This window comes from Seriola lalandi, unplaced genomic scaffold (assembly GCF_002814215.2).
Source record: "Seriola lalandi dorsalis isolate HSWRI2012SDOR001 ecotype SW California unplaced genomic scaffold, Sedor1 jcf7180002054965, whole genome shotgun sequence".
NCBI lineage: Eukaryota > Metazoa > Chordata > Actinopteri > Carangiformes > Carangidae > Seriola > Seriola lalandi.
This window is the reverse complement of record NW_019525516.1, coordinates 738,370-761,858: the sequence shown is the minus strand read 5'-3', so window position 1 is coordinate 761,858 and position 23,489 is coordinate 738,370. Positions and strand designations below refer to the sequence as shown.

General features: G+C 44.2%; 1 protein-coding gene across 7 annotated transcripts in view; it reads left to right on the top strand.

Annotated features, from left to right (window-relative positions):
• The window catches only part of mrtfab (myocardin related transcription factor Ab), a 42,301-nt gene extending 19,229 nt beyond the window's left edge, over nt 1–23,072 (top strand). For 3 of the 7 annotated variants that reach the window (XM_023395517.2, XM_087170876.1, XM_087170875.1), the window contains 17 exons: nt 8,385–8,450; nt 12,743–12,798; nt 13,449–13,524; nt 14,173–14,334; nt 15,397–15,560; nt 15,692–15,832; nt 16,045–16,113; nt 16,628–16,812; nt 16,941–17,112; nt 17,568–17,954; nt 18,049–19,086; nt 19,275–19,481; nt 19,577–19,669; nt 20,247–20,387; nt 20,532–20,624; nt 21,327–21,387; nt 21,477–23,072. In XM_023395517.2, the coding sequence (XP_023251285.1) occupies nt 8,385–8,450; nt 12,743–12,798; nt 13,449–13,524; nt 14,173–14,334; nt 15,397–15,560; nt 15,692–15,832; nt 16,045–16,113; nt 16,628–16,812; nt 16,941–17,112; nt 17,568–17,954; nt 18,049–19,086; nt 19,275–19,481; nt 19,577–19,669; nt 20,247–20,387; nt 20,532–20,624; nt 21,327–21,387; nt 21,477–22,060 (3,695 nt within the window). In that variant the 3' untranslated portion in view covers nt 22,061–23,072. Of the gene's footprint in view, nt 1–1,774; nt 2,497–8,384; nt 8,451–12,742; nt 12,799–13,448; nt 13,525–14,172; nt 14,335–15,396; nt 15,561–15,691; nt 15,833–16,044; nt 16,114–16,627; nt 16,813–16,940; nt 17,113–17,567; nt 17,955–18,048; nt 19,087–19,274; nt 19,482–19,576; nt 19,670–20,246; nt 20,388–20,531; nt 20,625–21,326; nt 21,388–21,476 lie in introns of those variants that run through there. The other 4 variants (XM_023395516.2, XM_087170873.1, XM_023395523.2 and 1 more) reach the window with 4 other exon arrangements.
• Nucleotides 23,073–23,489: the final 417 nt, after the last annotated feature.

The window sequence follows — 23,489 nt, the reverse complement described above, 5'->3', positions numbered from 1 at the left end:
ACACAAAGTCTTCTGGTTCTTTAGGTAGTTCCCAGCTACTAATTCAAGTGTAGACGAGTCATTGGAAACATCAGAAACATCAACTGTACTTCCCACACACTATACAGCCAATAAGCCCTAAAACCATAAAAGCTCCATGCAAACTGCATCTTTATCTCCTCAGTCAAGGTAACGATGACATTTATCAAATAACACAGAATTTATACTTTACTGCTAAGCTGTAAAATGCCGTCCTCACATGGGGTTTATATTACCATAGGAGTTTGTGGTGTGTGTGTTTGGGTTGGTGTGAGCTTGTTTTACTGAATTCATGGGGTTCAAAAAAAGCCCACTACATTTGTGGGGACCAAAATACAAATAGTTTCAATTGCTGTTTGAAGATTAAGACTTGCTTTGGGCAGGGTTACACGTTAGGATGAGGGGCTAAGGAATGCAGTGTGTCAGTGATGGGTCCCCAAGAATATAGCAAAGCAAGGGTGTGTTTGTGTGTGTGTGTGTGTGTGTGTGTGTGTGTGTGTGTGTCTGTGTGTGTGTGTGTTGTGTGTCTGAGATTGGCTCAACCAACACAGCAACATCCTAATCCCAGTGTGTGTTGTCATCTCTGCGTTTCCTGCCCAGACTGTGAATCATATCAGCAGGTGGACTTTAATCACACACTCATGACAGACAGTTATTGTAGATACCAGCCACCGTTTGTTCAAGGTGTCGTCTGTGTTTTCAGGTGCGCCGTAGTCGTGTGTGTGATACAGGAGCACTGTTGTGGTCAGCCGTGATGTCTCATAGCGTGCTGACTTTCATATATGATATTTATATATTTGTACTCAGGCTGTTGTTTTATTAATAAGTCGACTTCTCTCTGTGCTGTATGTATAGTGAAAAAGAAAGGTATGAAAGCCATGTATCTCCCTTCGTGTCATGACTCATAAAACATTGATTTAGTCCAGGGAAATGGGACTTAAAGTTTGTGTGTGTGTGTGTTTGCAGGCCATGATGTGTGCGGCTCAAAGTAACCGTACCCTGCAAGTGCACAGGTGATACCAAGCTGAATATAGCCCCCTTATGGCCAGCTGGCCTTGCTATTTAAAACAGTGGAGAGATGGGGGATGGCGTTTACCATCAGCATTCTGCAGGAGTCAGAGACAGTTTGATGACGGTACTGGACTGCGAAAGAATTGAGAGTTTTAGGGATTAAAATACGTCTGGTTTGATTCCGTTCTCAGGCTGCCCCAGCCTAATAAGAGTCTCATCTGTTCTCAAAACATATTTTCAGAGTCCTTGTATGAGTAAGCTGCCCTTTCTCAAGGACAGACTGTTCCAAAAAACGCATTTAGGAATTGCAGTGGCGATTGGGTAACAATCAATCACTCGCAAAGATGTGTGATTCATCCCGGTATCAGATTTACTCAAGCATCTTTGACAAGGGTCGATTGTGGTGGATGAGGTCACCCCTGAAAACGGTTACTGCCGTTTCCCCTTGTCCAATAAAAAGTGTTCATAGATTGACTGAGTCACCGTTTTTGAGAGCAAGTCCGTGTATTCAGAGTGAGAAGAACAAATTGTGTCATCGATGGTGTTGTTTGTGTGTATGTGTTCGAAGGGGAGGAGGTTCGCATGTGGCAGACCCCCTCAGCCTGTAACAGTGAATGAATGGCAACAGCTGAGCAGGAGAACTTTATCAGCAACACACCCTGCGTGTGTGTGTGTGTGTGTGTGTGTGTGTGTGTGTGTGTGTGTGTGTGTGTGTGTGTGTGTGTGAGAGAGAGTGAGAGATTCAGGAGGAGCAGCAATCACAGCAGTCTCTCTGGGCGCTCTCTCTGCTGAGCTCACTGCTGTCCTCTCTTCCTCCTCCACTGGCCTCTTTTCAGTTTCCTCCCCTCGGCTCCCTTGTTCTTTTCATCCACGACTCGTCCTGTGGATTTCTCCCCCCCCCCATCTCTCTGGGAAACCTTTCGCAGAGCAGCGCTGTCGTGACTCTCAAGCTGCCACTGCAAGGGAAGGAGAGAGCAGGAAGAAGAAGAGAAAGAGAGAGAGAAGCTGAGACAGACCAATCGATTACTCTCATACAGAGGAGAGAGGCACTGGGAGAGGAGAGGCAGTAGCAGTGTATTTCCTACTTGCTTTGGTTTGAAAGAAGGTTTTCTTTTACTTGTATGGGAGTCTTCTGAAGCGTTTGATTCACGTCCTTCCCCTGGAAAGACGGGACAGCTAATTGAAGGGACAGCTGGTGCAGTTTTGACACATTAAGGACTCTTCTTCCCTCTCCTCTTCAGCCAAAACTGCCAACATTTGGGACTTTGGAGCAGGACAGCTTTTGACTGAAAAGTTCAATGTTTACCATATAACTGAGTTTTTTATTCTGAATGATAATGCTGGACACCAACCATTGCCTGTCCTTCGAAACCTCCCCCATGGGCTCTCCTCCAATGGGAGACGACATGGAGAAGGCAGGACTGAAGATGGAACATGACAGACATGTCTATCACAGCTTAAAAGAAGGTGGGCGATCTGGAGCCGCACATTGTCAGTAAAAACACAAGATATCTGATATGATTTGTGTTTTGTTCGTGCCTCTGCAGGTTCATATCGGCGCTTTATGGCTTCATATAAATAGTTAATGGTTTTGCTAAAGATAAAGCAGAAGGAAGTCAAAGTGGTTATATGTTCTTTCTGATAAGCCTCTTCAATAGACAAGACTTGACCTCAGTGTTAAATTCAGGAAGTGTGAATGAGTACAGGAGTCATTAACAGCATGTGATGTTAGGGTCACATTGCGTTTGAGTTTCAAGATTAAAGGGGTGCATTCTTCAGTGCTAACAAATGTGTTAAATCGATTTCCCTCATCATAAAAAAAATTTGAAACCTGGATGATTTACATCCATGTTTACGTGCTGGCAGCCGTCTTCTTCCCTGGTTTTTGTTGGTACACGTATGCTGCATTTCTTGTGGCGTTACTGCCACCTGTAGATCAGTGGAACAGAGTGAAACCATTGGAGGACTGTTATCATGTGTCGTGTGTGCCACATAACAAACAAAACAGGGACCCACTCATGAAAACATTTCTCCATAGCACTACTGGTGGCCGTAAAGTTTTAATTAACGGCACAACTCGTGTAGTAGTGCACAGTATTGTTGGCTTTATCATGTATGATGATGTGACAGTGCACATTTGGGGAATCTGATGTGCCAATTACAAAAACATACAAAAACGAACAAAAACATCTTGTTCCGAAGAAGCCAGCAGTTACTTTTTTGTTGTTACACCATTTTTTTACGCCAAAATGAGGGTGTAAAAGCAAGTTTTTAAACCTGCTATAAGACAAATATGTTCTGTTCAGATTGAGAAGACACAGACACACAACTGCAGGGAGCAACAGCATCACATGCAGTTACGGACACAGGTGCAGACGCAGGGGAGGGAATATCTTCACAGATTCAAAGAATGTGTTTCTAGCTGATGTGCAAACTGATAAAAAATGGAGCCGTCGCGTCTCGTCCCAAGGTTGGTGTGTGTCGGAGCTTCGGTCGGTGGTTTTGTGTGTATTTTTAAAGTGCGCTCAGTCTTGCAGCGCAGAGTGCAGCACGCTGTCGGTGGAAGGTGTAGCCACAGTTTTTCTGGTTTAACAGCAACGTGCCGGGCAGGTGAAAGGTCTGTTTACCGCGTCTGTTCTCTGAAAGACATCACAGCATGGAAAAGGGGAGAAAATCGGCGTGTTACATCACTGCCGATCCGAGCTGGAGCCAAGAAACACTCGTGACAACTGCAGTCACTGAACTCTGGAGTGAATGTTGATATGTAGCCTATCACATTGACCACAAAAGCCAGATGTTAGCAGGGTTTTTGTCCAGTGCAAAAGGGGCTTAAATAGTGTTGAATGATTTACATTCAGTGTGACAGTAAAATGAGTCAAAATAACCAACATAGGCACAGATGACTCACTACACATGAAGCGAGACATTCCTGCGAGGTTATAGTGATGGAAGATAGAGCAAGTTTAGAGAAAAGGAAGTGTAATGTGTAAAAAAAACATTACTGTGAAATCCACTGACATGTAGCACTGTCAATGCTGTTTATACATGACACTACAGCTGTCAATTAAGTTAATGTTCCGGCTCTGCTTTGTGCTACCTGCTAATCTTTGCTAAATTCGTCAGAGGAGCATGTATCACGTCTACAGAAAGCCTGAGTGCTGTGAAATGCATCAAGCCATGAGAGCTTTGGGAATTTGACTTGTTTTCCTTGAACTTAAAGATCAATCAGTATTCACCCCAACCCTTCTTGTTGTCATCTGCCTTCCCAGAGCAGAGCAGCAGTGGCCCTTAACCTTGTATTGTTCCTGCCCTCCAGCCTCTTTCCATTCTGGACCGATGTGTGAAACATTTGCCGTGGTCAGGCGCGGCATTCCATCCCTCTGTTCAAACAGATGCAATCAAACTGCGCTACTGTGCAAATGATGAGCTCATGCAGGAGAATATTAACGAGCTCTCCAAAAAAGAAATATTTCCAGCGCCGATGCCAAGTGAAACGTCCACTCAGAGAATCTGTGGGACTGGTGTAAGCGGGGTTCGGTAGCCGGGCATGTGTCAGTGTAATCATATATGTTTCCGTCTTCGTGTGCCCACTTCCACACCCGGTGTGGGTTTGTGGCATTCTTTCTTCATGCGTGTTGCTATGGGCGGGGGTGTGTGTGTGTAGGCTTAGCTGTGCCAGGCCTGGGGGTCTTTGGGGACAATGACAAACTCAGACATGTTTAATCAGATCTAATGACACATGAGCGCAGCAGGATTAGCCCAGTTGGCCACTAAGAAATTGTTCTCCACCTCGGCGATCTTTTCCTTCTCCCTATCTAACGCCACTTTAACCTTAAATCTAACCCTAGTGTCTCCTTTTCCCCCCGCTTACTTTACTTTTTCGTTTGTTGTAGTAGGTGACGGTAATGTATGTGACCTCTCTGCCGTGATGTACTGCTCGTTAAGCGCAGAAACTGCAGAGCAAGATTAGAAAAATGTGTGAAAAGTCTCACTACACAAATAACAAATGCTAATATTCTGTCAAAAACTTCATCAGTTATATTTGTCATCTGCGTCATTGGTTATTTGTTTAGTTATTTATCAGGTGACATATCAATATTTGCTTGATTTTTCTCTATTACATAACATTGTCGTTGTGTGACATGTGACATGTTATGGGCTAAAAGATAAAAAATTAGACATTAGAATTGGGGGGTGAGAAGAAAGGTTAGATGTAGGCCAATACTGAGCGCAAAATTAGAAAAATGAAGTGTGAAAACAGGATGCAGTTCCTCTAACTTTACATTTTATGTGACTTTCACTGTGACTCAGTCTGGCAGCAGGTTGGCTCAGTGGTTTGAGGTGTCACAGGCACGAATGAGAAACGCAATGATTGTTGTTCCCTCTGCTTCATCTAAAAGCCGTAAATGCAGCCATCTCTGCCGTCTCCTCCGCCTCTCTCCCTCTGTGTTCCCTCTCTCTAACTTCGTATGACTGCGGAGGCCAGTTTTGGCTGTGGCCTAGTATCCTAATAAAAACCGCCCTGCCTTTTCATCCTTTTTTCTCAAATTAACCGATATGGCCTTCAAACCTGATTTAAGCTGCGGAGTGCGTCCTGGTCTCCAGAAGAGAAAGACGGTGTCTTGTTTAATCCCAGTTTATTCAATCATCAATTCAGCTTTTTACAGTTACAAGTATTCACATCACCACTGACAAGATTTACATGCGCACGTGGAATCGGGTTACTGTCAGTAATGTTAGGGCAGATCAGATAACATGTTTACATGTGCTGTCGTAATCACTTTTCTCCTCCACCCATTACCATATTCCTAAACATAGAACTTTTTCGCTGCTGCTGCTGAACGTTACAAATATTCCACTGTTCATGTGAGGGGATTGATTTTTATCAGAAATATTTATTTAATTTTCCTTTCCACAGTGATGTTTATAGTATGTAACTGATAGTGACACCAGTGCAGAGCTACAGTAACTTAATGGCTAAGGTTATATAGTACCAGCAATTCCAGCCTCCATATTTGTGACCCTTTTGGTTTTACTTATATGTTATGTATGTATTATATGTAATGTATTGACAATTACATTGTTATGTCTGCATTGTTCTCACAGTTTCAACAACGACTTTCAACCGCTGCAGCTTTTCACACTTAGAATCATCACTAGCACATATGAGGTGTCACTGTGAGGTTTCTGCTATTGAAAATTACTTCAATGATGACTGACATTTTGTCGTTTTTTTAACTGGTGATAAAAGCCATTACAAGCTACTGTGGCCACTGGACTAAACAGCCAATTCACTTAGTGTCGGAGATGAAGACTAAAGAGAGGAATGAGAAAGCGAGTGCGGGAGAGAATGAATAAGTTAACTGGAGTGTCCTTGGTGTGGAAGGATGGAGCGCTGAGACGTGAGGCTGGGGATAGAGGGAAAGTATAAGATTCTCTTTCCCAGAATAAACCTCTTGGTATCTTATCCTGCACTGTGCCGCGGCACGGTCAGCATGTCTGTGTGTGTGTTTTTGCGTTTGTGTGTGCATCGGTCCAGGCAACACGTGAGTCTCCTATGTGTTTGCTTGTGTGCTTGGCACTGAGGGAAAATTCATCTCTCAGCTGCTGCATAGGTGCAACATATACATGAATTCCTCTAGCTCGGTTTAGGTCTCTGTGTTTACGCTGCTGAATGTGAACTGACATGTTATTGCTTCCAGAGGAGAGTCTCTAGTGCTGCTCTGATCCCTTAAGATTTAGAGCATGCACACTTGTAACTATAACAGAAAGGAGCTGGGATCGCCAGCAAGGATTTAGAGCTAAAGAATGACATTTACTTACATAGGCTCTGACGTTAATTCATGGGAATCGCAGTGTTGCTGTCCAGGCCTGGATTGTTTGTCATAACAGAGGGCTAACACAGCGGCAGCTACGCAGGACGCTAACCGGTTAGCTAGCCTGCGAGCACCAATGATGTCACTTTGTTAGTGGGAATGAACAGGTGCTGCTTGTCCTCAAAGTAGCAGACACAACCCTGGCCAGAAATGCTTGGGAAGCCTCGGTGGTGTGTTCCACTTCACACATGCATGCACACACACACACACAGACACACACACACACACACACACACACACACACACACACACACACACCGCTTCAGCAGGGACAGCTGGTGCATATAAAACAAGAGTCTCAGCTGAGTGGAGCTGAGCTGAAGGTCTGTGTCGGTGAAAATAGTATTTGGTGTAAGAGCATACTCTTTCCTTCCTCTGATTTTATCGAACCATGTGAACTTGGATGATGATAAGAACATGTGTTGCATTGTCAGTACATGCAACACATGTTGCAGAACAGCCTGTTGCCAAGAAGTACAGTGGTAGTTTAGTGCAATACCAGTCGCTTATCGATCTCAGAAAAACCTCTGCACCACAGACAATTCTTTGTTGTGTGCATTTCTGTAAAGGTCCGGCTCACTTCCCTTAGTTGTGTTGCAGGAAACTGATACTGCACCAAATGAAGAAATACAATGCACTTGCTTGATCCTGCTGCCATCCATATTTAAAAAATTCCTTATAAAATAAATCTAACATTCAGTTATGTTCATGAGGCTAGAATGAGAAATGATAAGCTTCCAGCTCAGATAATTAGCAAAATTAGTTTGACTTTAAAAGGTATAAAGACGATAATGACAGGCCTACACGATGCACAAGAACTGAAATTCAGTGTTTGTGCAAACGGGTCAAACATGGTCCATCTCTTTTTGCCCAGTGCTGTGTTCCTTAAAACTCAGTCTCCTGGCTTCTGTGTTATGTAACTAGCACTTCCTGTTTTGAAATGACGCTGCCATCAGCCCATATGCTCTATTTCTTTCCTTTTTTCATGATCTCCTCTCTGATCGTGGCGATCTTATTGTTCTCTTTGCATCCTTTGCTGATTTCTTTTATCTGTTTTGCTGTACTTGCTTTGTGTCTCTCACTGGTTCTTTGATGAATGATTATTTTTTCTACGAAACACAACTCAGCACAGAAATAAAAAGAAAATGCTCAGAAACAGGAAGTGTGTAGTACCCTGCTCACGCCCTCCTTGTACCCGCCTCCTCTGTAGCTTCAAAAAAAAGCACAAAAGAAGGAGGAAATGGGAGGATGACTTGGGTATCAGAGAGTGCAGGTCCTCTTCATGTCGGTTCAAATGCATCTAGGTTCCCCAGCGTGGTTATCCATCTGAACTGGGCAGATGGACTTCTGATCAGTGGGCAATAAGAGACAATAAGGAAGCTTTAAGAGCTCCATCGCTGCAGTTTCTTATTCTCACCGGGCCGTGACTGACTCTCTCTTCTCCTCTGTGTCCCCCTCACCTCCTCTGTCTTCATGCAGTCCTCCAGCTCAAACTCCAGCAGAGACGAACACGAGAGGAACTGGTCAGCCAAGGGATCATGCCACGTAAGTCTCTGCCTTAAGTCTCTGTGATGCTCAGGGGTTTTGTCAGTGAATCAAACGGTATTGTGTTGTGCAACTTCCATGATGCACAGTCAGTGGAGTAAGTTCCACTTTAATATACATATATATATATATATATGCCAGTGATTCACATGCTCGACACACACCACAGAAAAAAGATCAAACTGATCCAGTCTCACCTAAAGATAGTTTTTATTTTTATTTAGTGTTTGGAAGAGCTTACAAACCCATGCAGACAACTTAGGGAAGTGTGTCTGTGACTTTGAGTCGAGGTCAAAGACTGATTGTATGATATCAACACTGAGCTCCGTGTATGAGCCACTGACTCACATGCTGAATGGGCCTTACACATCTGGATATCTACATCTGCTATACAGGATATGTCAGTAAATTGTGTCTTCCTGTGTTTGATATCAAAATATCTTCAGCAAATACAATATTATTTTTGAGGCTCTGTTTTTACATTCAATTTTTCTTGCAGAAAAGGACCTCCCTTATCAGCATGTGTTATGAATTTGTACATTCTGTATGTGTTATATTTCATGGTGTCTTTGCACCACTTTGTGTTATCAAACAGGGCAGCTTCCTCTTCTTCTGTATCCACTTCCTGTTTCAGTGTGCCACACATCATTAGAGGCGTGGACGTGTTTATTAAAATTTTCCTTTCTTTTGTATTTAAAAAAAAACCAAAAACTAGCACCCAGCATTCAGCCTCATACAGTATATATGGTAGTTAATCGTCTGTGACCAAGTGATTGTGGAGTAGAAAAGGATGGAGGTGGAGTAACTTACATGGTCGCTGTTTGGGCCGTAGAAAGGGAGACAGAATAGTTGTTTCATGTCACGCTTTGCTGTTTGCTAATGGTAATATCTGACCCTGAATTAGCAGGGTCCACTGTAGATGCACTTACAGTAACTAACCAGAAAGTGCTAGGCATGAAATAATGCACCTGAGTGGACACTCAGACCGAGGGCTCGTTTTAGTGGGCAGCATGGAGTCTCATATTTGACTGTTCAGTCGTTACAGTAAATCTGTCTACTTATGCAACAGGCCTCATGCCAGACCATTAGCTGCACTGGACTCAGCATGTACTAGAGGAATATTTCAGTTTATAGATACTGTTCTGTGGAGATACAGACACTTAATACATAAAGAGAGAAAAATAGAAGCCGTGGGTTTATAAGAGAGTTATCAAAGACTGTGTTTGCTTCCAACAAAGAGCACTTATTTTGACTGTTGCCTTGAGACTCAGCAAGGTAGAGCAAGGGCTGTTCAGCTTTCAAGAGCCCAGTTGAATTATTGGACCATAAAGATTGTATGAACTGCTGACGAGCAGCGAGGAGAGGAGGGTGCATCATCATTTATCGACTCTGCGGTGGAATTGTATCACGGTGATATGAACATAAATCGTTACCGTATTGTGATGTTGCGTTTCCCAGCTGTAGAGGAGACAGTGAGTCCTGAGAACTGATGAAGGGCGAGTTCCTGCTGTGGTATCAAATACTCACACTGGTTTTGCAGCAGTAAGTGGTGTGAATGAGTAACTTTCCACCTTCCTTCTCTCATTCTTTCAGGGTATTTTAGGGCAAGGCACTTGACCTCCAATCTGCCGCAGTGATGGACCTAAGTTGCTGCTGTTGCACTGTGTCAATATCTAGTGTGTAAATGTGAAGCGGGGTGATTGTGGACAAGAGGGATACAAAAGAGAATAATTACGGTGGATTAGGAGAGGTTAAATGCATAGATATATGGGTGAACAAGCAATAACAATGCGCCTGTGTCTTTAGGTCAGTCATGTGATGCGTCTGTGTCATAATAGATTGAAAGGTCAGCGTCAGGGTAGTGGAGCTTTTGCAAAGAGTAGTATCGGGTATCGGGTCATGTTCCCACTAATGAAAACAGATTTGAAAACACTATGTATTTGCCGAAGGTGTTTAATACTTTTCTGTGTTGTGTGTTTGATGTTGTCAAATAATTAAGTTGTACATTTGTACATTAGTAGCACCAGCTTGTGAGAGCGCTCTTGAATCAACAGATCATTTTGAGAAAGAGAAAGATGGCCACTCGCTCGGCTCGTTCTTCAGGATAAACCTCTTGTGTTTCACTATAGCCGGAGACACGACACAGGTGTTGTTGTTTGTATTGTTCCTTGTTAATTGCATAAATATAGAGGAGAGATTGATGTGGCAGTCATAAGGGCCAGCTGTTCAGACATTCAGTTAAATCACTGTTTTGTACTTGTGCAGAAACCGAATAAAAAAAAAAAAAAAAAGTCAATTATAGCTATATTGTGTACACACAGACCGAGCAATGACAGAGGGAGTCAGAGGCAGCAGAAGGCGGCAGCTGCAGTAAATATTGCTGTGAAAGTGGAAATACTGTGAGAGACTGAGAAGCTGACGATTACATGTCACCATTCTAAGAAAAGCTCAATTTTTCCCCTCTCTCTCTCTCTCAAAAAAAAAAAAAACAACATTAGATGATGTTGGTTATGGGAAGTGATCTCAAATTTATGTGCTTTGGACAGCAGTAAAAGCGTTTTTGTTTTTTCTCATGGTTAGCGGCTCCTCTGTTCGGTGATAGGAGAAACTCTAGGATCGCCCAAGAGAAACATGTGTTTCACAAAACATTACAGAAAAGTTAAATCCATAAAGAGAATCAGTGACCCAATAAAAAAACCAATATGAGTCTGAAATGTTGACGAACTAACCTAACTAACGAGACATTAGTTCCAGCAGATGTTAGTGATGGGATCAGCTGAGCGGTTGTTTGTTTTTTGCCGTTATGTTGTGATTTTGACCGTTTGGTTATATCACAACTGGTATGTAGGTCTTCTTGTTTCAACGTCAGGGGGATGTGACACAGGAATGCCTCCCACCCCCACCCAGTCATCTGTGGCACACACACACACACACACACACACACACACACACACACACACAGGAACATAGAGTTGACGCCCCGCTGTAGCCAGACCACGCTCGCAAACACACAAACACACCCTTGGCACGGATTTCACCAGCTGTTGACCAATCAGACCATTGCTATGTTACATCATTGTAACTGCCACTGTCCTCCGAATATCCTTCCCCAAACAGAGTGAACCTCTTTGTTTGAGTCTGTTTGGCCTCGCCTTTACATTTGAAAATGAAAAAGTTTCTAATTTAAAGGCTGGGGGCTTCTGTTGTTGCTTTTGAGAACAACCAAATACAAGCCACAACTGATACACACACACACACACACACAAATATCACATAGATATTTACAGCCCCACCCACGCACTAGATACATTACTGACAGTTAGAGCAGTGATGAATGTAGATAATCTTTGTATGCGGCGGTCGATGCATCAATCCACACTCTCTCCTCTGTCTTCACGCTCCTTTTTGAATATCAACTCCAGACTATTGGGCATCAAGAATTGATGCCCCTCAGACTTCCAGGCACAGTCCATCTATCAGACTTAACGCAGACAGTTGGCCTTTTAAATAGTTTGCATTGTCGGCAATCTACAAATCTTGAAAAGTCAACATCACTTAAGGAGCATTTTCTGTTTAAAATATCCATAAAACTGTCACGAAGCATCCCTCTGTCCATGCTGCTTTTAGAATATGTAAGACTATAATCAGGGTATGTGAAAAGATTTTGCCGTTGTGTGTGTTGGAATTCGTGCCTCTGCAAAATGCATCCAAATGTAGGAAAAACTGTATGGAACAATGTGACTGACTGAGCTCCCACAGGGGAGTATGGTTATATTTTGGCTAATGAAACTGCTGAGTAGGAGTTTGGTCACGGTTACAGTCATGTGGTTCCATGAGGTATGGCTGACTGTTTGCTCCCGTAAAAACCTAACTTTCCTAAGCGCCAGCGACTGCTAACTGAACACTTTCTGCAGCTGCTCCAATGTAAAAGCCGCAAGGATCCGAGCAGCATAGTAACAGCCCACAGAAAACAACTGCACTTTCAATTTTCTTAGTGATAATAGAATTAGGCTTCGACTGCAGAAAGACTGCTTTATTCCTGCACACACAGCATGCTGCGCAGGCCCGTCAACCCACTGAGCTGTGATATGAGTGTGTGGTTCAGAAATAGCAGTCTGGACCTTCTCGTCCGCAGCCTCTTCTGCTTTGAATCTGTCTTCCTCTATAGCTGTATGTGTTCACTCGTTGTCACTTGCTGAAAGGCGCATCATGACACAAGTCTGTGCGAGTCTGTGCTGCACTCATCTCCATCTCTCCACCCCTCCCACCCCCCCATCCCTCTCTCCATGCAGCACTGAAAAGCCCGGCAGCCTTTCACGAACAGCGGAGGAGTCTGGAGCGAGCGAGGGTGAGTGTCTTACGCACAGTACAAACATACGTGAAACATATGTACTTGTACAAACAGCATAACACAAAGTAATTGAATTCTACTTTTATTATAGACACTTATCAGGATCTAAATCAAAACCATGGGTGGTCCACAAACCGTATTAAAGTAGAACACCTGTATGTATGAAGCCACATTAACCAGCAGGGTTGCATAGTTGTTTTTTCTTTTAATAGTGAGGTTCGGACTGACATGCAACATGCCAGCCTGTAATTTTGCTTAGTGAAAACTGTGATTAATTATCTGCATCTGTGTCACACTCTTTAGCTTGATGCTTTAGCATTAGCCATGAGAACCGTCCCAAACAAAGCTGCATTAACTTCACCCACACAAAAAAAAAAAAAAAAGGAAAAGAAATGCACGTGATGGCACATTGCTTAATACTTGATATCTGGTGAGTGTCATGCTGCGACACTACTGCAGTGCAACCAACATGGCGACTAAAAAAAACTATGTGATCAGTAGCAGTTTATTGAATTGTAACAAGTGTCCATTTTTTTCTTTCTCATCTTCCCTACAACCTTTATTCTCTCTCATCCTTCTGCTTGTGATCATCTGTCTTCCATTTGCTGCCCCACCATGATGTGTGCGTCTCCTGTGTTTTCCCCCAGACCGAGGACTATCTGAAGAGAAAGATCCGGAGTCGCCCTGAGCGCTCCGAGCTCGTCAGGATGCACATTCTGGAGGGTGAGTTTTTAACCTTTAGATTCAGAAGAATTCTCTTAGTGAGAACAAAAGTGTAGAGTGAAAGGTTGAAGTCAGTCAGGTGAAATACACGAAACTTCATTTAAAAGGAATCATATATTAAACAAAACTTGTTTGTATTGTGTAGTTCCTACTTTGTATTTACTCTTGGACTTTGGTTAAACTGTAATTTCTTATTATTTGACAGCAACATTTGAGTTTGAAATAAGGCCTTTCCCATGCTCCGCAGTTGTGTCTGCATGTGTTTGTCTCCATGAGGTGATGTGTTTGTTTTATATACCAGCTTGGTGCCGTTCAACTTGTTGTCCCCCGGTTAATGTAAAGTCTCAGATAGATACTTTCTCTTTCAAGTAGCAGCTGGTTTTTAAATAGAGCTTGAATTCTAATTCAGGAAGTGCTTTAAAAAAAAAAAAAAAGGCCCAAAATACAGTATCTGTGATCTCCAGAAAGCCAGCTTCCTGTCTCTGTGGATTTTTTCACAATATTAACATGGACTACAATATATGTCAATTTATATCCCACGGGTACGAAGCACTTACAAGCTGCCATCTGGTTATATTATAGGTCAAACTGAACCGCTAGATGAATGAATTTGCGTGCATGCATGTTGTTGTGTTGTTTCCTGCACAGAGACGTCAGCAGAGCCGTCCCTGCAGGCCAAGCAACTGCAGCTGAAGAGAGCACGACTGGCCGACGACCTCAACGACAAGATCTCCCACAGACCAGGTCCCATCGAACTGGTTCACAAGAACATCCTGTCTGTCACCTGCCCTCTGCAGCACTCACTGCTGGGTGGGTACACACACCTCACAACATTCAGTCGCACACAATTATTAACAGTCTTAAACGGTCACATGAACCTTGCAGAAAGTGCACACATCCAATAAGAACATTGGTGCGGAGTCACATTTACAATCATTATCACACAATACAAGCACACACAGATACACACAACCATGCAGTCACATGGACGGTCAGGAGCAGTCACAAAGCCCAACCAACAAACAGCACAGTCGAACGTTTGTACACACACACACACATATACATTCAAACACATTATTTATCCAGGCTGAATTGTTTAAAGAGACAGACAGTTGAGTTTAGCAAGTACAAATAAAGGAAGAACAAAACATTCCCAAGAAAACTCTTTTCTCGTCCATTTATGACGCTCGAACGAGCTGCTGCAGAGATACACACTTTTACACAGCACCTGCGGGATTCGTAAAGACTGGCACACAAAATATGGAACTCCTAAAGGTGCATTGAGACTGCGTGTAAAGTGGTTTTGGCCACACCTAACTGTTGGATGCTTGGTGAATTCATTGGAGCGTACAGCTCAGGGATGAGTGCTCTAGTTAAAACATGTTCACCTCTATTGTTTCATTACCTTATACCTCACATTCAGTCTGAACACACCTTTAGTTACAACATTCGGGTATACACATACATTTGTAATACAGTATATTAGAGGTGAGTGTGTGAACACACACTGCTTAGTAGCTCGGGGTTTCATCATCTCAGTGGATGTGATAATAAAAACTAAACCACACAACTTTTGACTAATAAGTCACAGAAATGACACAACATCTTTATGTGCACATAATACTGTTTTGAAACTTGGTCAGGCATTACTTCTCTAAAATTACTCATCGCTGTTTTGCAATGTTCATCACAGAGACCATGTTACAGATTGTGGGGGGAATGAACTGCTTGACTTCTGTGGATTGGGAAAATTCTTAGACTCACAATCCATTTTCACTTTTTCACTGGAGAGAGAAGTTCATGAGAAATCACCAAAGAGACGCCACCGTGACTCAGTTCACTGAATCTGGAAACACTTCTGCTCTGTCACAGATTCTCCGAAGGGAGCCGGGGGAGAGAGCTCGTCTTTAGATGAAGACAGCAGTGATGCTCTGTCACCAGATCAGCTGACCAATCACGATTCTCCCCTGAGTGCCGTTCCCCAGCTGTCCCCCTCTGATGCACTCACCCAGAATGGGGACATTTCTCCCACACAGGTACATCATTTGAAGTTGAAATTATCAAGTTGAAATTATTATTTAACAAAACAAAAAATTCTAATTACATGAATTTGCCAAGTGGCGGATAAACATGACTGCGCCATTAACCAGAGTCATTCTTTCCTCAGTTCCTTACTCAGCCATCTCCTCCACCTCCTCCACCTCCTCCACCACATCCTCCCCAGGTGAATGGGTCACCTGCCTCCCCACCCCCAAAATTGACAAATGGAACGACGGTGAACTCTCGTCCCTCTACTGGACCGATCAAGGTGCGCAAACGCTGGTTATGTTCCTGTCTTCATACACAATAATGCAGAATTAGGTTGTTTCAAATTGAACATCCTGCAGATTTGATGACTTGTGAATAAATGTGACCTTGATTCTTTTTTTTGTGGAGCAGCTATTACCGGCTAATGCTCCCTCATGTCTTCTTTTCCTTACTTCCTCCTCCATGACCATATTTCTCACGTTCTGTCTACAGTCTCAGGGTAAGACGAGTTCAGATCGTCCCCCACAGAGATCTAAGAAAACAAAGGACAGCAAACCCAAGGTCAGCATGTGCTTTGTTTCATTTTCATTTTGACAGGCACTGACACAGGATTCATGACTCCGATGAATAATATTCATCCAAACTACTAGAGTATGAAGAGACATCGAATAATGGCAGCTGACAGCTCATCATTTTCAGCCTGCCTCATGACAGCAGTTCAGCTCTTGTTTTCATGTCGGTTCCTGTAAAACCTAAATTTAAACATTTTCACATTTAACAATCATACATGAAGGAATCCATCATTGAAGAGGAAGACGTACCAGTTTCTGCAACTGCAGGTTCCTCAGTACCAGAAAACACACTTGTTCTTTTCAACTGGAACTACTCTTTTGTTGTAGTTATGTTATTACCAATGATCTGTCCTTTTCTCAAAGTTTTATTCAGAGTTTTAAAAAATGTCAGATATCAGTAACGTATGTAGACCGATGAGTATCGCACATTAAGGACATCTACTAGTGTAAAAGTGTAAAAGAGTGGAATTGTCCTTTGAACTCTCTCCTTCATCTGTGTGCAGGTGAAGAAGCTGAAGTACCACCAGTACATCCCTCCAGACCAGAAAGCAGACAAGGAGCGTCCGCCACAGATGGACTCGTCGTACGCGAAGCTCCTTCAGCAGCAGCAGCTCTTCCTGCAGCTGCAGATCCTCAGCCAGCAACAGCAGCACTACAACTACCACACCATCCTGCCCGCGCCTCCCAAGTGAGTGTCAAGCACCACAGTGTTAATGATCATAAGAAAAGAATTTCACAGCAGCATTCCCTGTTCGTTCAGAGAAGTAGAGAGAGAGATGGATATTCATACTTTCTCGTTTTCTGTCTCCTCTCCAGGCCTCCAACCGAGCAGCCCCCCACAACCAACTCTGGCCCCTCCCCCTCCCGCAGCGTTCCCACAACGACCACCATGGCGTCCTCCAGTCAGAGCGGGACTGCCCGTCAGAGCCAAGCTGCAGTGGGAGGAGCCAAACCCGGCACTCTGCCAGCCAACCTGGATGAGTTCAAAGTAATTCAAACAACTAAATTAATTAAATACATTTTTAAGACGTTTCAGCCACTTGTAGCCATCTATCGAAGGAGATCAGGAAGTGTGTTGCCGACTGACACAAATCTTGCGGTCTGCTTTTTGATCTTTAAAGTCCAAGAAATTTACTTCAAAATTTGGCAGCTGACTATTATTATTTTCTTTGTAAAAGAAATTTTTACTAGTAACGTTAGACATTGCTGTCTCATCACACCCACTGGAAATGCTATTTAAGGGTCCAACAAACTCATGTCTTGTGACTGATTTGAAACATCTGAAGAGTCCAAGTGTCAAATAGAGAAAAACATCTTGGGTTTAACCCCTCAGATTAGTTATGGGACCTTTTTGAGAGGTCCGGCTCCCAGGTGGGGAACCTCAGGCTTCTCACTTGTTTTGTTCTTTCACTTTGAGTCAATGGTGGTTTGGTTTGTCATCAGGTCGCTGAGCTGAAACAGGAACTGAAGTTACGTGGTTTGACCGTCTCAGGCACCAAGAACGATCTCATTGAGAGGCTCCGCAACTACCAGGAGCAAAATTGCGGCAACACAGTGGTTTTGAAGAATGGCATATTGCAGCAGAGCCAGCAGGGCGCTAACTCGTCCTCTCCAACCACGACTACCACCGCTGACCACCAGTCAGGAGAGGGCGGGTTTAAGTTAGCGTTGTCCTCGTTGGCTCATGCGGTCCCTGGGAGAGTCATGCGTTTTGGCAGCACCAGCTCCAGCCCTCCCGTGTCACCTACTCCGTCTGAGAGGTCGCTGGCAGGGATGAGTCCAGACGAGACAAGCTGCAATGGAGACATGTTTGGAGAGATGGTGAGATCTGTATGTGAAGCAAATGGCATGTTTATGATTAAATTACTTTTTTAAGTTAGCCTCTTAGTTCCTAACATCCTCTTCTTGTTCTGTTCTCCTTCAGGTGAGCTCTCCCTTGACTCAACTCACCCTGCACCCATCTCCTCAGCACCCGTCAAACATCTCTCCGCTCTCCAAGGTCAAAGAGGAGATCCACAGCCCATGCAGCCTGTCCAGGTCTTCAGCTGCCTCGGGTCAGACTCCAGAGCCCCTGCCAAGGGTAGCCATGGACACGTCTTCCATGGACAAAGACCAGATGCTCCAGGAGAAAGACAAACAGATCGAGGAGTTGACCAGGATGCTGAGGCAGAAGCAGAGGCTAGTGGAGACCCTCAGGTCCCAGCTGGAGCAGGGAAAAATGGCGGTTGGATTAGTCTCAGAGAAGGAAGGAGGTGAGAAGAGCAAAACATCCCCAGAGGTTAAACTTCAAACTCTAATAAAAGCCTCGGCCATTCAACCCCCGACTCTCCCCAACGGCATTGTGGTGAAGGTGAAGAAGGAGGTGGAGTCTGAGGAAGAAATGGAGGGAGTAACGGAGGAGGCCCTGGGAAAGAAGCTGGCCCAGCCGATGCAGTGCTCTCAAGAGACTCTGCTCAGGCTGCAGCAGATTCATCGGCTGCAGGTCCAACAAGCTGAACAGCAGAAACAGCAGCTACTACAACAACAACCCAAACAGCAGCAGAGTCAGGTGCAACTGCAGAGGGTGCCGGAGGCTAAAGCAAACCCTCAAAAACAACAACAGCAGAAGAAAGAAGCTCAAATCCTGCTCCATCAGCAGCAGCAACTCCAGCAGCTCATCATACAGCAAACCCAACAGAAACAGCTGCAGGCCCAGCAGAAGTTAGCACAGCAGAAGCTGGCCCAGCAGAAACTCACGCAACAGAAGCTCGTGCAGCAGAACCAGCTCAAACAGACCCAAGGGCAAGTTCAGCAGAGCCAGCAGAAGAGCCAAGTTCAGCTGAAGCAGGTCCAGGTGCAGATCCAGAACCAGACGGCGGCAAGCCAGAAGCCTGCAGTGACCCAAGCCCAGCAGAGGAAACAGCTGAAGACTCAGCAGAGGCAGCAGCAGAAACAGCAGACGGCAGCTGTCGCCACGCAACAGGTGAAGACCCTGACCACATTCAGCACCATCGTCAGCCCTCGCTAAGTGTCATTATAATATAGAGAGAGTAGAATAATTTGTGCAGCTAACGTTGCTCATATGTTGAAGTTTCATCGTGTTATAACGTCATCGAGAATCTTAATTATATCAAAATAGTAAAACGGAAAAACGTCCTGTTTCATTTCCAGGTGACTCCGGTCTTCATCAACCAACAGAACGGCACTCAGATCCACACTCAGGCCATTTCATTAGACCTCCTCAAGGCCAATGGCACACCCACGCTGGTCGCCGACAGCAACGGCAACCACTACCTGATTGCTCTCACCAGTCACACCACAGATGGACAGAATGGAGTGTCTTCATTGGCCAAAACCAATGGACGCATCACGCTGCAGGTACGGTAAAATGTATATTCTCTGATGGACTGAGCCGGGTTAATGTGCGATGAAATATTTACCTGAATCTTCCTCTGCTCGTCGTTATTTTGCAGAGATTGCAGTCGACTCCAAGTAAACTCCCCAGCACCGACAGCCAATCAAAAGAGCAGACAGAGGCCGAGCCTGTGAGCCAGCCAATCAAAAAGGTACGACCCAGACTCAGGATGTCACTATAAAACATGCTTTTTAATCACTCATTTGACAGTACACATGTATGTTCCCATGTTATGTTTTTAACTTTTAACGTCTCACCAGATATATTCATTATTCATCCTGAGATTTAAAATTGTAACTTTTTAGATTATAGTTTTGAATGACCTACCTGAGACAGTTTTATCATATTCAGTTCTTAAAACTAATTTTTAGATTTATATTTTTACATCCACATATATAAATGAACCATAATTATTTTACAATTTTTACATTTTCAGTCTTCCCTTTTATCTTGTTTTTTTTTTTAAATCAAATTCACAATTTTTTTTCCTGTCTTCCACAAAGTAAATACCTTAAATGCCGTGTGTAAATAATATGATGGAAGCATTTGATTTGAAGTTAAGCAGTAACATCCTTCTGCCACAAGGAGTCGCCACCAACACAGTTAATCAAAATCAAACTGTGAACCGATGAAATGTGAAGAAGCAGCCTGTTACTCAGAGATAATTCTTCACTAGCCAATCACAATTGAGTATTCAACATATGTGTCTGCCATGTTTTTCTCTTCAGGGACAGAAGGCGGGGCTGCACCTGGACACTAATGGTGTCCCACAGCCCAGCCTGTCAGCCACAGCTCCGCCCAATCTGCAGCCTTTCTTCGACGACATGTCGGACAGCGAAAGCCAGAGCAGCTTAATCTCATCTCTCAAGGTAACGCCAGCGTCTTCTCCCCCCTCTCCTGGCATTTCCCGCTCAGTCTACTGCTCCACATGTTGTAAACTTCATTAATCTTTTCTCCTTGTTTCTTCTCTTTTCCTTTTTCCATTTCATCACTTCATCACTCCATCCTGGCAGAGAGAGGAGGTGTGTCCGCCTTACGACCGGCACACACTGTTCACCCCTCCCTCTCCCAAACCCAACACCTCCCTTCCCACTCAACGCTCCAAAGTATGTCCTCTAGCATGTCTTTTCTTTCCATCTCTCCTTTAGTGTTGTTCTTTTCTCTCTGTCCCTCCATTTTACATCTTATTTCTTCACTCTGAATTTTGTGTGCACATCAACTTTGAAGTGTGTCTGTCAACAGTTTGATGTTTTGTGTCTTCCACAACTTCACTTTTAGTTATTGCCCACATTTCCCAGAATACTTTAGGCAGCCCCCAGAGAGCTGTTTACTTTAGCTCAGATTTGAGACACCTGCAGGGTAGAAAGAGTGACTTGGTGGTCAGTCGAACTAATCAGTTTTATATTTATCTGCCAATGTGCACAGCAACGTATTGAGAATTGGCCTCATTGAATATGTTTTCATATGACATATGATGTGTGTGGGGAAAAGTGTGCCATGACAAAAACTCCTAATGAAAGGCTGCTGTGGTTTAAAAAGGTTTAGGAACTGCTGGTTTAGATAAAGGACAACAGGCTGCACACCGCATTGTTAGATTGTTGTAAAATTGCAGCTGTAATATGATGTCATCTACATTCGGCCGGTTATCGAATGAAATAAGAAAAAATATAAAGCAAAGAAACAAAATGAGCTGCAAAATGCAGAGTTTATCTCTGTATTTCAAGTTGGTTCCACTGCAGGTTTGTCTATTGTGCATCGTGTTTGTTTACTTGGTGGCTGAGGAATAATGTGTTCCTCTCTGTTTGCAGGAGAATGGCGTGAATAGTCAGCACATGGACGACCTGTTTGACATCCTGCTGAAGAGTGGAGGTAATGAACTCTTGGAGACGTGGAGAGAAAGACGTCCTGAGTCTGTCGTCTCCGGTTGTTGATGAGCTTTTTCTCTTTCTGTCCTTCAGAGATCCCTGGCTTCAAGGCCAACCCGGACCCTTCCCTCGCCCCTCTCCACTCTGACCCGCCCTCCCCATCTTCTCCCCAATCCCCCCTCCACCTCTCCCCTCCCACCCCTACAGAGCCCCTCATCTCCCCTCAGCCCTCCGTGGGAGAGCCCTGCACCGGCAGTGGACGCCTGGAGGACTTCCTGGAGAGCACCACTGGCTCCCCTCTGCTGGGCGTGGAGCCCGACGGCGGCCTGACGCTGATCGACGACCTGCACAGCCAAATGCTGAGCACGCCCAGCATCCTGGACCACCCTCCCTCCCCCATGGACACATCCGACCTGGGCTTCTCCCCCCATTCCACAGGGTTGGACTTTGGCGACGCCACCTTGGACAGCATGGACTGGCTGGATATTTCCATGGTGGGGAGCGCCAGCGGAGGGAGCGGGGGCGGCGGAGGCGGAAGAGGGGGAGGAGGAGGAGCTGGTGCAGGAGACGGAGGGACAAGTCTGGCCCCGCTGGCGCCGCACACTCCGCCGAGCGTCTTCTCAGCTGATTTTCTGGACAGCACGGACCTGCAGCTGCACTGGGAGTCGTGTCTGTAGCTCGGCGCACAGACGGACTCACACACACACACACACACACACACACACTCGCTCACACTGTGTACAGGCTCTGTCTTTATTTCATGCACATACAGAAACCTTCTCTATGCTGTCTCTACCACTGCAGGGGTCACTGGCACATGCAAACACACACACACACACACACACACACACACACACACTTACACAATTTGCCCTGTCTTTCACTGGCTGTTACTGTATGCAGGATGAGGTGAAAAAAGAAACATAGAAATTAAATTCATAGAAAGGACTTGAATTTGGTGGGACTGAAGTGGACTTTGAATTTTAATTCTATGGGGGATTCACACAGGAGACTGTAAAATCCCATCACCTGCATTTATAACCAGGTTAAATTGAACCAGCAGAAAACTGTAGGTCACTGTAATAACGTCATTTCAACCCTTGGAAAACGGTTTGAGGAGGGACCGTCAGCGGCGTTTTAGCAGAGTGTGTGTCAGTGCCTCCTAAACTTTGCACTTATGCTGAATCTGATTGGTTTAAAGGGGGGCGTTCGGGGGGCCGACAGCTCAATCTTAGCGCTGTGTGGTGAGGGCTGAGTGAACGCCACGATGTGCTAGATTGATCGGTTGATGGTGTGAAAAGAAAGAGCGCAGTTGGTGGTCTCGTCACCTCACCGTGGTAACCTGAACCCCGCCCACACTAGTCAAAAACAAAAACAAAACAAAAAAACAACCGTTATTGGTTGACAGTTGCTATTGAAATGAACCATATCAGTGGCGACAGTTTGAATTGAAGCCTCAGTGGAGGTTGCTTATTATTGGTAACATTATGGTAGACCACTATGTATTGCTGTATATGGGGTGTATATTATCAATTGTCCATATGACTATTTTTCTTTGCTGGTTGCTTTAGAGTCGAGCTGGCCGGCTGGGGAACATAGGGTGAGGGCGGGGCTTCCAAAATCCTTGGACCTTGTCATTTTTTAAAGAAAAAAAGTTAAAAAAATAAACATACTATAAAAACTCTAAAATGTGTCTGTGTTTGTTTTGCACATTCACAACACATGTCTCATAATACATCATATATATGTTCACTTTCAATACGTTCATTTACTATTCAACTTTTTAAATTTGGACAATAAAAGTTGACAAACACAGCAGTTATTTCACAAAGAAGAACATCTGAGTTTTCTTCTGCGATTTATTATTAAATCATTACGAACCTGCTCCACCTGTTTGAGTGATCCTGGTGATGAAGAGAGAGGCCACTAGAGGGCGTCATTGTTCAGAAATCATCTGTCTTCACCTTCCATATAGAAGCCATCTGAATATCAACAAGTGTGGTGGATGTTTCCCATTTTTAGTTTTGCTTAGAAAAACTACAAATACAAATTTTAGTTGTTTTATTTTATTTTTTTTACAGCACCAAATAAAACACTTGCACTAAA